The sequence below is a fragment of the Ovis aries genome, chromosome 22, assembly GCF_016772045.2.
Source record: "Ovis aries strain OAR_USU_Benz2616 breed Rambouillet chromosome 22, ARS-UI_Ramb_v3.0, whole genome shotgun sequence".
NCBI lineage: Eukaryota > Metazoa > Chordata > Mammalia > Artiodactyla > Bovidae > Ovis > Ovis aries.
The window spans coordinates 50,789,422-50,804,271 of record NC_056075.1 but is presented as its reverse complement, the minus strand read 5'-3'; the positions used below and the strand labels follow the sequence as shown (position 1 = coordinate 50,804,271).

Here is a 14,850-nt window from a genome sequence, read left to right as displayed (position 1 = left end):
CCTAGTCCAACATTATAAAAAGTATTAGTGCATCCCTGCCTATACTTAATTTTAAAGCAGTTGGTGGCTACATAAAGAAACAAAACAAAGACTCTAATTTGAGTGAAAGCAGGTAGATTTTTCTCGTGAGGATCTTGTGCTTGTGCTGAAAAGTCTAGGAAATTGCGCATGACGAGGTGCAGCTGACGGTGGAGCAGAGGCGGCAGAGGGCACGTCCGTGACGCCCTCGGCACTCGGGAGTCCAGCACCCCGCGTGTGGCCCCACGAAGGACAGAGGTCCTGGGGAGGCCCTATGAGGCGGGGCCTAGTGCTCCGCACCCTGTGTGTGACCCCGCGTGTTTGCTGTGTTTTGACGCAGACGCACAGTCTGTACTATCTGGACCGCTTGGTGGAGGCCCTGCAGAAGATGTCCCTTCACGAGCTGGCAGTCCCGGCCCTGCAGCTGGGGGCGCTCATCGCAGCCTCCGTGGTTGAAAGCAAGAGCCTCAAGGATCTCTACCACCTCCGGTGGGTGCCCCTGCTGTATTTCAGGGAAGCTGGGAGACGTATACATGGCTAAAGCGGAAATTTGCCCAAAGCAATATAGAGACAAATCAGATCTTAAAACATTAATTCTGTGGTTGACTATTTATATAAACAATAAAGTCTCTAAGATTTGTAAAGCCAAATACATCAAAATACTTAAACATAAAAATATTTTTAATTTTTAAATTTCTACCTGGTTTTTAAGAGAGTATCATTATTTCAAGGAAATACACGGTGAAGTAGGATAAGCAGAGTAAAGGAGTATTGCGTCCTCAACCTACTCTCAAACAGGTCAGGAAAAGAATTACATACATATAAAAATTTTATGTAATTACACACACATAATTTTATATATTTACACACACTCCTAAGCTATATATAAAATTTATATATAAAGTAATTTATATATATATTAGTATAATTTTTATATTATTGTATATGTAGATAGAGAACCTAGACAATGAAAGATGCTCAGTAACTCTTTGTAGAGTTTGTGTAACTTTTCTGGAAGCTTCAAATTATTTCAAAGTAAGAGTGTTTCACACAGAAGGCAGAGCACAGCTCGTTGGCTTGAGGTTGTGATGGGGTCAGAGCCCCGCCAGCTTTGTCTCCACCTCTGGAGGAGACCCCGAGACCCCGAGACTGTGAACGTGTTGAGAAATCTGATGGCGGCATCTCTTGTTTTCCCCTGGGAACTAGGCTTAGCTTTAAAGATTGTTGAAAACATCCTCAAATTACCTGTTCTTTTTCCGTTTGCCAATCTGTGTCGAGCCTCCTGAGCCCAGGGCAGCCTGACTCAGGCCTGACGCTCCTCTCATCCCCAGACTTGCCCTGGCTTGTTCCGAGTTGAGGTTGAGGGAGGCAGCCACGTACCATGAGGAGGTGGTGGGGCAGGCCTACATCTGCGACGTGGAGCAGGCCAGGTGAGACGCGGTGGCTGGTGCAGACCCCCCTTCCCCACTGCGGCAGGGCCCCCTGCTCTGACACCCCCCAGTGTGTGCCCCCCACTGCGGCAGGGCCCCCTGCTCTGACACCCCATTGTATGCCCCCCACTGTGGTGTGGGCCCCCTCCCCCGCTGTGGCAGGGCCCCCTGCTGTGGTGCCCCTCTCCTGGGCCCCCCATGTGGCACAGGCCCCCCTGCTGCAGCACTGGCCCCCCCGCCCTCTGCTTGGGCTCCATGCCGGCCCTGTTCTCAGCTGCATCTCCTCGGGCCCCGGGACCCATCTCCCACCACAGGATGTTGGGGGCATCCTGGGCCCAGGAGCAGGTCATTACTCACTGGCCCTCCTGCGTCCCATGTCCACGTACAGGGCTGTGGTAGATGAGGGGCGGGTGCAGGGGTCCGGGGGGGCGGAGCTGAGGGAGGTGGTGTCCCGGGCACACGGGGAAGGTAGGGCCCCCAGGAGGCAGGAACTGGCGGGGCTCCGCGGTTGGTGCCCAGCAGGGAAGGAGGGCCTGCCTTGTGGATGGGCTGGAGTTCTGGCTGGAGAAAGCCTGAGATTCGTGTTAAACATCCAGGTTGGGATGTCAGATTAGTAGCTGGTTCATGAGCCTACAGTGTGGGAGAGAGAACGGGCCACATGGGGAAAACTAGAAGTCATCTGTGCTGCTAGACGAGGGGAATTTGAAACAAACTGTGTAAACACGTGAGTGGACAGTTGCCTCTTGTGGCTTTCTATCTTGTATTTCTTCGATTACTACCGAAGTTGAACATTTTCCAGTGCTCTGGCCGTTTTATTTCTTCTTTGGCATAATGCTTGTTTCACTTATATTAGCTGCAGAAAAGAAATTGCCTTGAAAAAGGAGAAAAATAAGGAGCCTTTATTAGAAGAAAGTCTGCCAACACTGACTGAGCCCCCCGCTTCGGCCCCACAGGCAGAGATGAAGCCCCTTGTAGCGCAGGATAAGGTAGCGTCACTCTGCGGAAGCTGCTTGGCCCCTGGCCCAGTGGGGGCGGCGACAGGCCCAGCGCCAGCCACTCTGCTTGGACCTATCCTAGTGGCCGAGGCCTCCTGATCCTTGTGCCGGCTCCTGGGAAATCCAGGGACTGGTGGGGCGTGTCCCTGTCCCTCCAGCCCTCAGGGAAGACGAGACCGCAGGGTCTGAGCTGTGGTTCAGAGAGGACAGGCTGGGGGTGGCTGGTGGGGGGTGGGAGCTCCCACACCAATGGGAAGGGAAGGGCGATCCCTCGCAGTGGGCGCAGAGCAGCTGGGAGGCCTGAGTGCCCCTGCCCCCGCCGCACGCAGTGGGCTTGTCCCGAGGGGCTTGCCTATGAAGGAAATGACCGCCCCACGTGTGCTCCAAGGTCACTTGTCACGGTGGCAGTGCCGTCCTTGGGGCTTGCTTTGTGGTGGGCGGTGCTGGGACCCCGGGATGTGCAGAGTCCCCTGCACCCGGCCCTGCTTGGTGGCCTGGTGGGAGCAGGGACGGGTGTCCCGAGAGGACAGCCTGGCCACGGGCCCCGGAGCAGGGACTGGGCTCGGGTGTGCGTGGCCAGTGGGCAGCCGCGCCAACGGCGCCCGCCCTGCACCAACGAGACCCCCATGGGCCTGCGCGTCTTACAGATCCTGAAGGTAAACGAAGAGACGGGCAAGGGCCTGGACGGAACATCCTTCCCGCTGCTGTGGACCCTCAAGGCCGAAGTCCTGCTGGAGATGGAGCTGTACCAGCCTGCGCGGCTGCTGCTGTCAGAGGCATATCTGGCCTTCCAGGTGAGGCCGCACCTGCCGGGCCCACTGCACCTGTGGGGCCCCCTCCCCCAGAAGCAGCCCCCCAGGCCCCTGCTCCGCTGGAGGCAGGGCTCTTCTGTGCTGGAGACTGTTCTGCAGCCTCCGTCTGACTGTGGTGGTCTGTCCACGCGTGCTGTCTGTTCCTCTGGCTTCATTACGGCCCGTTTTCTGTAACTGCGGCGGGGCTGTGCTGCGGCCTCTCTTCCTCCTGGGCTGCAGGGCCGCGCGTGTTTCTGAGCGGGCCCCTCACGGTGCGTGTGGACGATGGGGCCCTCGAGAGGCCGAGGGCTTCAGTTTGTTCTTAGAGGCAGATGGCGTCCCAAGGACCCAGCCTGCTCCGGAGCTCTGTTCTGCTCCTGCGTGTGGGCCCTGCGGGTGTCTGGCCGCTTGGAGGTCTCCTGGAAGCCTGGGTTTCGCCAGGGCCTCTCGGAAAGGCTCACTGCAGTGCAGACACTCAGCCTCTCAGGTCCCTGCTGTCTGCTGGCTTTCGTGAGGCAGCTCGGCCGCTCCCCCGGGAGGGCCCTCCTGTGTCGGCTCCTGCCTCCTCTCCCCAGCCAGACTGAGACCCTCTCCCTGGGCTCCTTGCCCACGAGGACGGTGCCTTGGGAAGGCCCAGTGCAGAGCGGAGCCACCCTGTGCGTCCCTCCCTCTCTGAGGGGGCGGCTGGGCTGCAGCGTGGGTGGCTCCCGGGACCCCCGACAGGCAGCTCCGTCTCCGTGCGGCGTTCAGGATTGTTCCCTGGGAGGTGAGGCAGGGCTGCAGAACTGCTCGAGTTGTCCCTTGCTTTGTAACAGAGCCCTCGGGAGAGAAGCACCTGTAGCTCTGTGTCTCAGGCCAGGGGGACCGCGTGGCCAGGGGAGGGACTGAGACAGCCGTGCGGCTGGTGGAGGGGATCAGCCAGGACGGGCGCGGGGGTACCTGGAGGGGGTGCAGGAGGTCGAGGAGGCGGGGCTGCGAGCCGGCTCCCATGGCCCCGGGCACAGCGACCCCGTCCCCCGGCCTGCGCCTGAGCATCCGGGACCTTCCCGGTCAGCCTCCCTCAGACCCACGAAAGAGTGCTCCAAGCACTGTCCGCACCTCCCCCTGGTGGCCCCCCAGCCCTCCTGCTGCCAGAGGGGCTGCTTAGACTCTGCAGAGCGGGCCTTAGCACGCACAGGCATTGAGCTCAGCGCTGGGGCCCCGTCCTGGAGGCTCATCCCCGGGTAGGCACCCGCACGGCGCCTTCGCTCGCCTCTGCCTCTCTCCGGCTCCGTCTCTCTCCCACCTCCGTGTTCTGCCTCTCTGTCTCTATATGTGTCTCTGTCTCTATATGTGTCTCTGTCTCTATATGTGTCTCTCTCTGTCTCGTGTCTCTCTCTGTCTCGTCTCGTTTCACTGTCTCTCTCGCCCTCTCCCCCACTCCATCGCCCATCCACGCGCCTCCTTTGCAGGAGCTGGGCGACCCTCTCACACAGGCCAGATGCCTGCACTTGCTGGCACAGCTCGCCAACAAGGAGAAGAAGCACGGGCAGGCTCAGCGGATGGTGGAGCAGGCCCAGCGCCTGGGAGGCAGCGAGGAGTTCTGGTACCAGTCTACCCTGACCCTGGCGGACACGCTGCTGTCCGCAGAAGGCGAGAGGAGAGAGACCCTGGTGAGGGGCTGCTGCGTGCGGGGCGGGGCGCCTGCAGGTGGGGGGGTGGCAGGGCCACGGTGACTCCGCTGGGCCTGCCCCAGGTCTGCAAGCTGTTCCAGAAACTCATAAACACCTTCAACGCGCTCAAGAAGGAGAGACCAAACCGAATGCCCATATTGGAATTCCTGACCACAGACCTGGAAGCCAGGTAGCTTTCTGTGAGGAAGAAGGTGAATCACCATGAAAGTTGTGGTATACTTCTTTCCACTATTAACTCTAAGTCATGTTTCGAGCCTGTGAAGTTCAGAGACTCTCAGGACAAGGCCCTGTGTCTGCAGCCGCCTCCCGTATCCCTTCCTTGGCAGCCAGCCTCTCTCTTAGGACCGGGCAGGCTGGTGGCTTGTTTGTCCCTGGTCTCTCAGCTCCTCAGAGGTGGCTCAACGTCCAGGAAGCCTCTAAGGCTGGGGAAGGTCCAGCCGCTCCTCTCCCCACAGTCGGTTGGGGCACCCCAGGTGGTCAGCTTCCTCCTGGGGTCTGTCGGTCTGCCCGCCGCTCTCCCCTCCAGTCTTCGGCCCGAGCGTCCGGTCCACGGACATAGCGTCGAGCTCTCTGCAGACGCCGAGGGGCGGGAGGCCGCAGGACAGCCTCCAGGCAGGAACGTGGGCACCCAGACGAGCAGCCCGCCCCTCGGCTGTCGTCCTGGCTGGCCACTGGTCTTCTGGAAAGCGGCCTCCCGTGGTCCCAGCTCCACCTGCCTGGGCCTCTCTCCAGGAGCGCACAGAGCCGGCCCGAGGCCTGCCTGTCAAGGCAGACTTGCCGCTCCCGCCTTCACAGAGCAGCTTCTGCTTCCCGACCAGAGCACCGCCACTTTCGCCTGACTGGGGTTTTCTTCACTCCCCTGCTCTCTGCTGAGTGCTTCCTGTGTTGGGAGAGGGTTCCTCACGGCTGTTCTGTCCCCACCTCTGGGGGGGCCCCAGCAAATGCACCTGGACCCCCAGATGCAGGTTTGACATGTGAACAGGCTTCATTTCCACCTGGTTTTCTTTTCTTCCCCAGAGTTCTTTAAGAGAGGGATTTGAATTTTCAGAGGGATGTAGAGTGCCTGGGGTGGGGAGAGGTTAGTTTCTAACTTTACGGCATTGTCACCAAACGGCGTGGCTTCTGGTGCGGAGAGGAGTGTGCTGTCCCGAAGGTGCCCCTCCGGTTTCCCAGAGCAGAGCTGGTGGTGGGCGGCTGGCGGTCCTGCCCATCAGTCGCAGCGATGCCCCCGCCCCCACCCCCGCAGGTGTGTGAACCTCCAGATCAAAGCGGTCCAGGAGCAGCTGGACAGAGACCCCCTGCAGAACTTGTTTCTGACGCTGGAAATAGACGGCCGCTTGCTGGAGGTCGAGGAGAAGTTTGTCAGCATTGGCCGCAAGGAGAAGTGCATGGACATTCAGCTGGAGCGGGCCCGCCTGAAGAGGTGGGGGCTGCTGTGCTCCCTGCCCCGGGGAAGCGCGCAGATGCAGCCTCCCGCCCAGCCCGGGGCACGCGAGCGCCACTCCACATCTCGCTCAGGCGTGGACATGCACACCTTTTCACACTCAACCACACAGGTGTCATCTCAGAGGCCAGGAGCTGCCTGCCCCCAGCAGTGCCGTCACCTCCCCTGACCACTCCCATCATCTGCCCTCCCCCCCTCCCCCCCGCCTACCCAGGGCCACCCCACCGTGGGGTCCATGCAGGGGTTCAAAACACAGCACGCAAACCAAAGGCCAGGCATGACAAGTAGCCTTTATGAGGGAAAAGGCACGCGCTGCCTGGGAGCCCCCAGCTAGCAGCTGTGGTCGCCGAAGCCGGTGGGGTCCTTGTAGGGCTTGGGGACACTCAGACACCGGCAGGGAAGTGAGGGGCCCGCCCGGCCCCCGGCACTGCAGCACGGCCGCGGCGCCTCCACACCAGCTTCAGACTGCGCGCGCGGTCCTCCAGGCCTCCACCTCTCTTCCAAATAGACCGAGATGATCTTTCCGGGTGAAACCCCTCATTGTCAGATTGGAGTGCTAATGGGATACACGCTGTAACTACATGAAGCTTGCACGCCGCACACCCTTAGTGCTGACAGCGTGCCGCTTTGACGGTTTTGTTCTAAATGCCCCTCTTCTTCTGATCAAGGTTGTGTGCCCTAAATGAGAAATACGAAGAGCAGAGAACCGCATGCTACTTGGAAGCGTACGACCTGGCCCAGAGAGCCGTGGCTGGAGCGGTGGACCTGTTTCTCAGCGTCCAGAGCTTACTGTCCCTTCATGACGTAAGGACATTATGTGAATTTTACCTCAATTTTAAAAAATCCCAGAAAGCTATGGGAGAGATGACCAAATATTTGGAAAGTAAATAGCATACACCAGAATAACTGTAGGCCAGAGAAAAAATCAGAAGGGAAACTATTTTGAACTATAGTGTATGTGTGGTCAGGGCAGGGGCCACGTATCAAAATGTGTAAGAAATCTCTAATGCAACACTTAGGGGAGCTTTTGTAGCACCAAATACTTGTGTGAGAAGAGAAAAAAAAAACCTAAATCACATATCTCAACATGAAAGTAGAAAGAGCAAATCAAAATCAAAGTAAGTAGAAGAAGAGAAATTGAAGACCATAGTGGAAGCCAATGGAACAGAGAACTGAGAACTGGAAAAGCCAATAAGGCCAAATGCTGTTTCTTTAAGGAGATCAATAAATTGGTAAACTTCTGGTCAGACTGATTAGAAAGAGAGAAAGGATATAAATTACCAAGATCAGAAATAAGACATGTAACATCACCATAGACTCCACGTTGAAACGATAATAAGGGAATATCATGAAAGACTTTATGCCATATGCTTGACACGAGAGATGAAATGGAAAATTCCTTGGAAGACACAAACGACCACAGCTCAGTCAAAAAGAAATAGATAATGTGAGTAGCCCTCAATTTATCAAATAAATTGAATTTGTAGTTAAAAGTTTTTCCATGAAGAAAATGTTAGACCCATATGAATTTACGAGAGAATACCAGCAAGCATTGAAGGGCAAAAATCATGCCAGTTCTGTATAGATTGTTTGGGAAAATTGAAAAGGAGGGAAGACATGCTAGCTCTCCTGTCGGGCTGGTGTCAGTGTGATACCAAAGCAAGATAAAGATACTAAGAAAGACCCTATTGACAGTTCTTCATGATCGTAGATAGAAAAATTCTACACAAACTTTGGGAAATTAAGTCCAACAATGTGTAAAAAGGACAATATACCAGGTTGATCCCAGGACTTGTGTAACATTCAGAAGTCAATCAATTTGGTTCACCAGATATCTTTAAAAATTAAACATTATTGGACTTCCCTGGTGGTATAGTAGATGAGAATCCACCCACCCATGCAGGGGATAGGGGGTTGATCCCTGGTCTAGGAAGATTCCACCTGCCGTGGAGCAACTAAGCCCGCGTGCCACGACCGCTGGCCCGAGTGCTGTGGTGCTTGCGTGCCTGGAGCCTCTGCAACAAGAGAAGCGACCACAACTGAGTGTAACCCCAGCTCGCCACAACTAGAGGAAGCCTGTGCGCAGCAGCAGAAGACCCAGAGCAACCAGAAGAAAACAAGGATAAGAAGAAAGCATTTAACAAGATCCAACATCCATTCCTGATTAAAAAAAAAAAAAAGCAAAACCTCTTAGCAAACGGTTAATAGACGTGGCCTTCCTCCGTCTGAATAAGGGCACCACGTGTTGGAAGACTGAGTGCTGTTTCCTTAAGATGAGGGATAAGACAGCGATGTGTCCTCCACCACTTCGATCCAGAATGCTATTAGAGTTCCAGCCAATTCAATCAGGCAAGACAAAGAAACGAAAGCATTCCGATTAGAAACGAACATGTGAAACTGTCTTTGTTCACAGATAATGTGGCTGTCTGTGTAGAAAACCCTGTGCAGTCTACAGAATAATACAGCTGCTGGTACTAAGGAGTGAGCTTAATAAGGCTGCACGATGCAAGACCGGTGCGCAAACAGCAATTGTATATCTCCAGACACTAATGATGGTCAACTGTACATTAAATATGACAGCATACAGATGGAATCTGGCCCAGAAAGCGAAAACTCATACCCTGAGAACCACAAAACATTGCTAGAAAAATTAAACGATACCTAAAGAAATGGAAAGGTATATTAAGTTCCTGGCTCAGGAGACTTGATGTTATTAAGATGTCACTTTCCCCCATAAATTATCTACAATCCTAATCAAGATTCTGTAGGGTTTTTTAAAATAGAAATTGACAAAGTGACTTTTAAATCTATGTGGAATTTAAAAGGCCTAACATAGCCAACACAACTTTGAAAAAGAATAAAGTTGGAGGCCTAACATTACCTGATTTTAAGACTTACTGTAAAGCTATGGGTGAATAATTTAACTCAAATGACCATAATATCTACAACTGTGGGCAAGAATCCCTTAGAAGAAATGGAGTAGCCCTCATGGTCAACAAAAGTGTCTGAAATGCAGTACTTGGATGCAGTCTCAAAGATGACAGAATGATCTCTGTTCGTTTCCAAGGCAAACCATTCAATATCACAGTAATCCAAGTCTATGCCCCGACCAGTAATGCTGAAGAAGCTGAAGTTGAACAGTTCTATGAATACCTACAAGACCCTCTAGAACTAACACCCAAAAAAGATGTCTTTTTCATTATAGGGGACTGGAATGCAAAAGTAGGAAGTCAAGAAATACCTGGAGTAACGGGCAAATTTGGCCTTGGAGTACAGAATGAAGCAGGGCAAAGGCTAATAATAGACTTTTGCCAAGAGAATGCACTGGTCATAGCAAACACCCTCTTTCAACAACACAAGAGAAGACTCTACACATGGACATCACCAGATGGTCAACACCGAAATCAGATTGATTATATTCTTTGCAGCCAAAGATGGAGAAGCTCTATACAGTCAGCAAAAACAAGACCAGGAGCTGACTGTGGCTCAGATCATGAGCTCCTTATTGCCAAATTCAGAGTTAACTTGAAGAAAGTAGGGAAAACCGCTAGACCATTCAGGTATGACCTGAATCAAACCCCTTACAATTATACAGTGCAAGTAACAAATAGACTCAGGGGATTAGACTTGACAGACAGAGCGCCTGAAGAGCTATGGATGGAGGAGGTTCATGACATTGCACAGGAGGCAGGGATCAAGACCATCCACAAGAAAAAGAAATGCAAAAAGCAAAATGGCTGTCTGAGGAGGCCTTACAAATAGTTGTGAAAAAAAAGAGAAGCGAAAGGCAAAGAAGAAAAGGAAAGATATACCCATCTGAATGCAGAGTTCCAAAGAATAGTAGGGAGAGATTAGAAAGCCTTCCTCAGTGATCAATGCAAAGAAATAGAGAAAAACAGTAGAATGGGAAAAACTAGAGATCTTTTCAAGAAAATTAGAGATACCAAGGGAGCATTTCATGCCAAGATGGGCACAATAAAGGACAGAAATGGTATGGACCTAACAGAAGCAGAAGATATTAAGAAGAGGTGGCAAGAATACACAGAAAAACTATACAAAAGAGATCTTCATGACCCAGATAATCATGATGGTGTGATCACTCACCTAGAGCCAGACGTGTTGAAATGCGAAGTCAAGTGGGCCTTAGAAAGCATCACTACGAACAAAGCTAGTGGAGGTGATGGAATTCCAACTGAGCTATTTCAAATCCTAAAAGATGATGCTGTGAAAGGGCTGCACTCAATAGGCCAGCAAATTTGGAAAACTCAGCAGTGGCCACAGGACTGGAAAAGGTCAGTTTTCATTCCAATCCCAAAGAAAGGCAATGCCAAAGGATGCTCAAACTACTGCACAATTGCCCTCGTCTCACATGCTAGTAAAGTAATGCTCAAAATTCTCCAAGCCAGCCTTCAACAGTATGTGAACCGTGAACTTCCAGATGTTCAAGCTGGATTTAGAAAAGGCAGAGGAACCAGAGACCAAATTGCCAACATCCATTGGATCATTAAAAAAGCAAGAGAGTTCCAGAAAAACATTTACCTCTGCTCTATCGACTCCGCCAAAGCCTTTGACTGTGTGGATCACAACAAACTGTGGAAAATTCTGAAAGAGGTGGGAAGACCAGACCACCTGACCTGCCTCTTGAAAAATCTGTATGCAGGTCAGGAAGCAACAGTTAGAACTGGACATGGAACAACAGACTGGTTCCAAATAGGGAAAGGAGTAACGTCAAGGCTGTATATTGTCACCCTGCTTATTTAACTTCTATGCAGAGTACATCATGAGAAACGCTGGGCTGGAAGAAGCACAAGCTGGAATCAAGACTGTCAGGAGAAATATCAATAACCTCACACATGCAGCTGACACCACCCTATGGCACAAAGCAAAGAAGAACTAAAGAGTCTCTTGATGAAAGTGAGAGAGGAGAGTGAAAAATTTGGCCTAAAACTCAACATTCAGAAAACTAAGATCATGGCATCACTTCATGGCAAATAGATGGGGAAACAGTGGAACAGTGACATACTTTATTTTTTTGGTCTCCAAAATCACTGCAGATGTTGACTGCAGCCATGAAATTAAAAGACACTTGTTCCTTGGAAGAAAAGTTTTGACCAACCTAGACAGCATATTAAAAAGCAGAGACATTACTTTGCCAACAAAGGTCCGTCTAGTCAAAGCTGTGGTTTTTCCAGTAGTCATGTATGGATGTGAGAGTTGGAGTATAAAGAAAGCTGAGCACCAAAGAATTGATGCTTTTGAACTGTGGTGTTGGAGAAGACTCTTGAGAGTCCCTTGGACTGCAAGGAGATCCAACCAGTCCATCCTAAAGGAAACCAACTCTGAATATTCATCGGAAGGACTGATGCTGAAGCTGTAACTCCACTACTTTGGCCACCTGATATGAAGAACTGACTCATTGGAAAAGACCCTGATGCTGGGAAAGATTGAAGGCAGGAGAAGGGGATGACAGAGGATGAGATGGTTGGATGGCATCAACCGACTCAATGGACATGAATTTGAGTAAACTCCAGGAGTTGGTGATGGACAGGGAAGCCTGGCGTGCTGCAGTCCATGGGGTCACAAAGAGTCAGACATGACTGAGCGACTGAACAGAACTGTAAAGCTATGGGAATCAAGATAGTGTGGTTTTAACGTAAAATTACACATCAGGGGAACTTAACAGAGAATCTAAAAACACCCACATGCATACAGAAAGAAAACTGGCTTTCTGCAAAGGTGCAAAGCGAGTTCAGTGAAAAAGGGCTCACCGTTAAAACAAAGCTGCTGGAGCAACTGGGCGTTCATCCCCCAGAATTACCCTTCCATTCATCCCTCACACCACGTGTAAAAACCCGCTCAAGACTGGTCACAGGGCTCCATGTAAGAGCTGAAACCGTGACACTTTCAGAAGAAGACATAGGAAAATGCCTCTGCAGCCTTAAAGTGTAGCAAATGAGACTGAAATCTTTCTTACCCATGAGACCAAAATCATCCATCAAAAAAAATTTATAAATTGGATTCAGCTCTTCAAAAGATACCATTAAGAAAACGCAAAGACAAGTTGCCAACTGGGAGAAGATATTTACAAATCATTTATCTGACAAAGGTCTTGTATCTAGAATATATTAATGTAAAGAACTTTCAAAATAGACATCAGTTCAGTTCAGTCGCTCAGTCGTGTCCGAATCTTTGTGACCCCATGAATCGCAGCACACCAGGCCTCCCTGTCCATCACCATCTCCTGGAGTTCACTCAAACTCATGTCTATTGAGTCGGTGATGCCATCCAGCCATCTCATCCTCTGTCGTCCCCTTCTCCTCCTGCCCCCAATCCCTCCCAGCATCAGAGTCTTTTCCAGTGAGTCAACTCTTCACATGAGGTGGCCAAAGTACTGGAGTTTCAGCTTTAGCATCATTCCTTCCAAAGAAATCCCAGGGCTGATCTCCTTTAGAATGGACTGGTTGGATCTCCTTGCAGTCCAAGGCACTCTCAAGAGTCTTCTCCAACGCTACAGTTCAAAAGCATCAATTCTTCGGCACTCAACTTTCTTCACAGTCCAACTCTCACATCCATACATGTCCACTGGAAAAACCATAGCCTTGACTGGATGGACCTTTGTTGGCAAAGCAATGTCTCTGCTTTTCAATATGCTATCTAGGTTGGTCATAATTTTTCTTCCAAGGAGTAAGCATCTTTGAATTTCATGGCTGCAGTCACCATCTGCAGTGATTTTGGAGCCCAGAAAAATAAAGTCTGTCACTGTTTCCACTGTTTCCCCATCTATTTCCCATGAAGTGATGGGACCAGATGTCATGATCTTAGTTTTCTGAATATTGAGTGTTAAGCCAACTTTTTCACTCTTCTCTTTCACTTTCATCAAGAGGCTTTTTAGTTCCTCTTCACTTTCTGCCATAAGGGTGGTGTCATCTGCATATGTGAGGTTATTTATATTTCTGCCCACAGTCTTGATTCCAGCTTGTGTTTCTTCCAGCCCAGTGTTTCTCATGATGTACTCTGCATAAAAAGTTAAATAAGCAACCCAATAATAACTGGCCAAACATCTGAATAGACCTTTCTTCAAAGAAAGTAGGTGGAGGGTAAATAATCACAAGAGAAGACGGCAAGTTTATTAGTGAGTCAGGGAAAAACCACCACACAATTGTTAACACGGCTACAACTTGAAGGACCAACTACATCAAGTGTAATCAGGACGTGAGAGACTGGGACAGCCCCCCTAGGCTGCCGGTGGGGACCGCATGAGCGACCACGTCGGGAACGGTTTGGCGGTTTCGTGAAGAGTGAAGGCATGCCTCCGTGTGGCCCAGCCACCCCGCTCCCGGGCGTGTGTCCCACACAGACGTGTGTGCGGACGCTCACTTCAGCGCTGTTTGCCACAGCCCCAAACTGGGGGTGTGGGAGCAAGCGGGCAGACGGCCTCGGCAGGGTGCAGCGCCTCCGTGTGAAGGGACTCACGGACACGCGCCCCGCGCTGCAGTCCGTGGGGTCGCAGAGAGTCTGACATGGCTGAGCGACGGAACAACTCCCAGGATGGACACAGCCTGCAGAGAGCACGTGCTCTGCGGTTCCATTACGTAAAAGCTGAGGAAGAGCAACTGGCTGACGAGCCGGAAGAGAGGCTCGCCTGGGAAGCAGAAGCGGAGGGAGAGGCGGGCGGGGCCTGGCGGCGGGCGGGGCGTAGCGGGGTGGGTGGGGCCTGGCTAGCGGGCGGGGCGTAGCGAGGAGGGCTCGCCTAGGAGGGAGAAAAAAGGGAGCGGCGGGCGGGGCCTGGCGGCGGGCGGGGCCTGGCGGCGGGCGGGGCCTGGCGGCGGGCGGGGCCTGGCGGCGGGCGGGGCCTGGCGGCGGGCGGGGCCGGGCGGCGGGCGGGGCCGGGCGGCGGGCGGGGCCGGGCGGCGGGCTGGCCTGGAAGTGGCTCCCACCTTGGTGGTCGCACCGCTCAGTTACAGAATGTCAGCAGCCCTTTGATGCGGAGACTCCGGCACCTCAGGCTTAGCCTCGTGGAGGGCTGCCTGGACACGCTGCAGCTCATCTGGGAGGACGCCCGGAAGCGGCGGCTGGAGCAGAGCTCCACGGACAAGCTGCTGTCCGACTTCCTGCAGAGCCCCAGTGACTACACCGCTGTCGGCCTGGTAACGTCCCGGACACGCGCTGGGGGCCCCCCCACCGTGTGCCTGACCAGCCATTGGGAACCCAGAAGGTCGGGGTTCACAAACGTCCCCCGAGATCTCTGAGCAGAGGTATTCTCTGCTCTAGTAGCTCCCAGCAGCCCCAAAAGCCCCATCTGACTGGCTAATGAGGTCGGGTCTTCCTGGGGGAGGGACCCCTTCCCAAGGGGGGGGGGTGCTCTGACGGCTGTGTCACCACAGGAAGGCGTCCATAAAGGTGAGCTGCCATCTGTGAAAAAGATGAGCTACGTCTGCAGAACGATTCTGAGGAAAATGTGCTCTGTTCTTAGACTTTCAGATTTCGTCAAGTGTGGAC

At 52.5% G+C, this 14,850-nt stretch overlaps 1 protein-coding gene across 9 annotated transcripts in view; it reads left to right on the top strand.

Annotated features, from left to right (window-relative positions):
- CFAP46 (cilia and flagella associated protein 46) overlaps positions 1 to 14,850 on the top strand; it is a 94,861-nt gene that overhangs the window by 57,964 nt on the left and 22,047 nt on the right. For all 9 annotated transcript variants that reach the window (XR_006057636.2, XR_006057637.2, XM_060404870.1 and 6 more), the window contains 9 exons: positions 359 to 507; positions 1,350 to 1,448; positions 2,302 to 2,434; positions 3,091 to 3,237; positions 4,686 to 4,886; positions 4,970 to 5,076; positions 6,154 to 6,330; positions 7,020 to 7,155; positions 14,310 to 14,498. Coding sequence is in view for 7 of the 9 variants with exons in the window: in XM_060404870.1 (XP_060260853.1) it covers positions 359 to 507; positions 1,350 to 1,448; positions 2,302 to 2,434; positions 3,091 to 3,237; positions 4,686 to 4,886; positions 4,970 to 5,076; positions 6,154 to 6,330; positions 7,020 to 7,155; positions 14,310 to 14,498 (1,338 nt within the window). In the remaining 2 variants the exon portion in view is untranslated. The remainder of the gene's footprint in view (positions 1 to 358; positions 508 to 1,349; positions 1,449 to 2,301; positions 2,435 to 3,090; positions 3,238 to 4,685; positions 4,887 to 4,969; positions 5,077 to 6,153; positions 6,331 to 7,019; positions 7,156 to 14,309; positions 14,499 to 14,850) is intronic.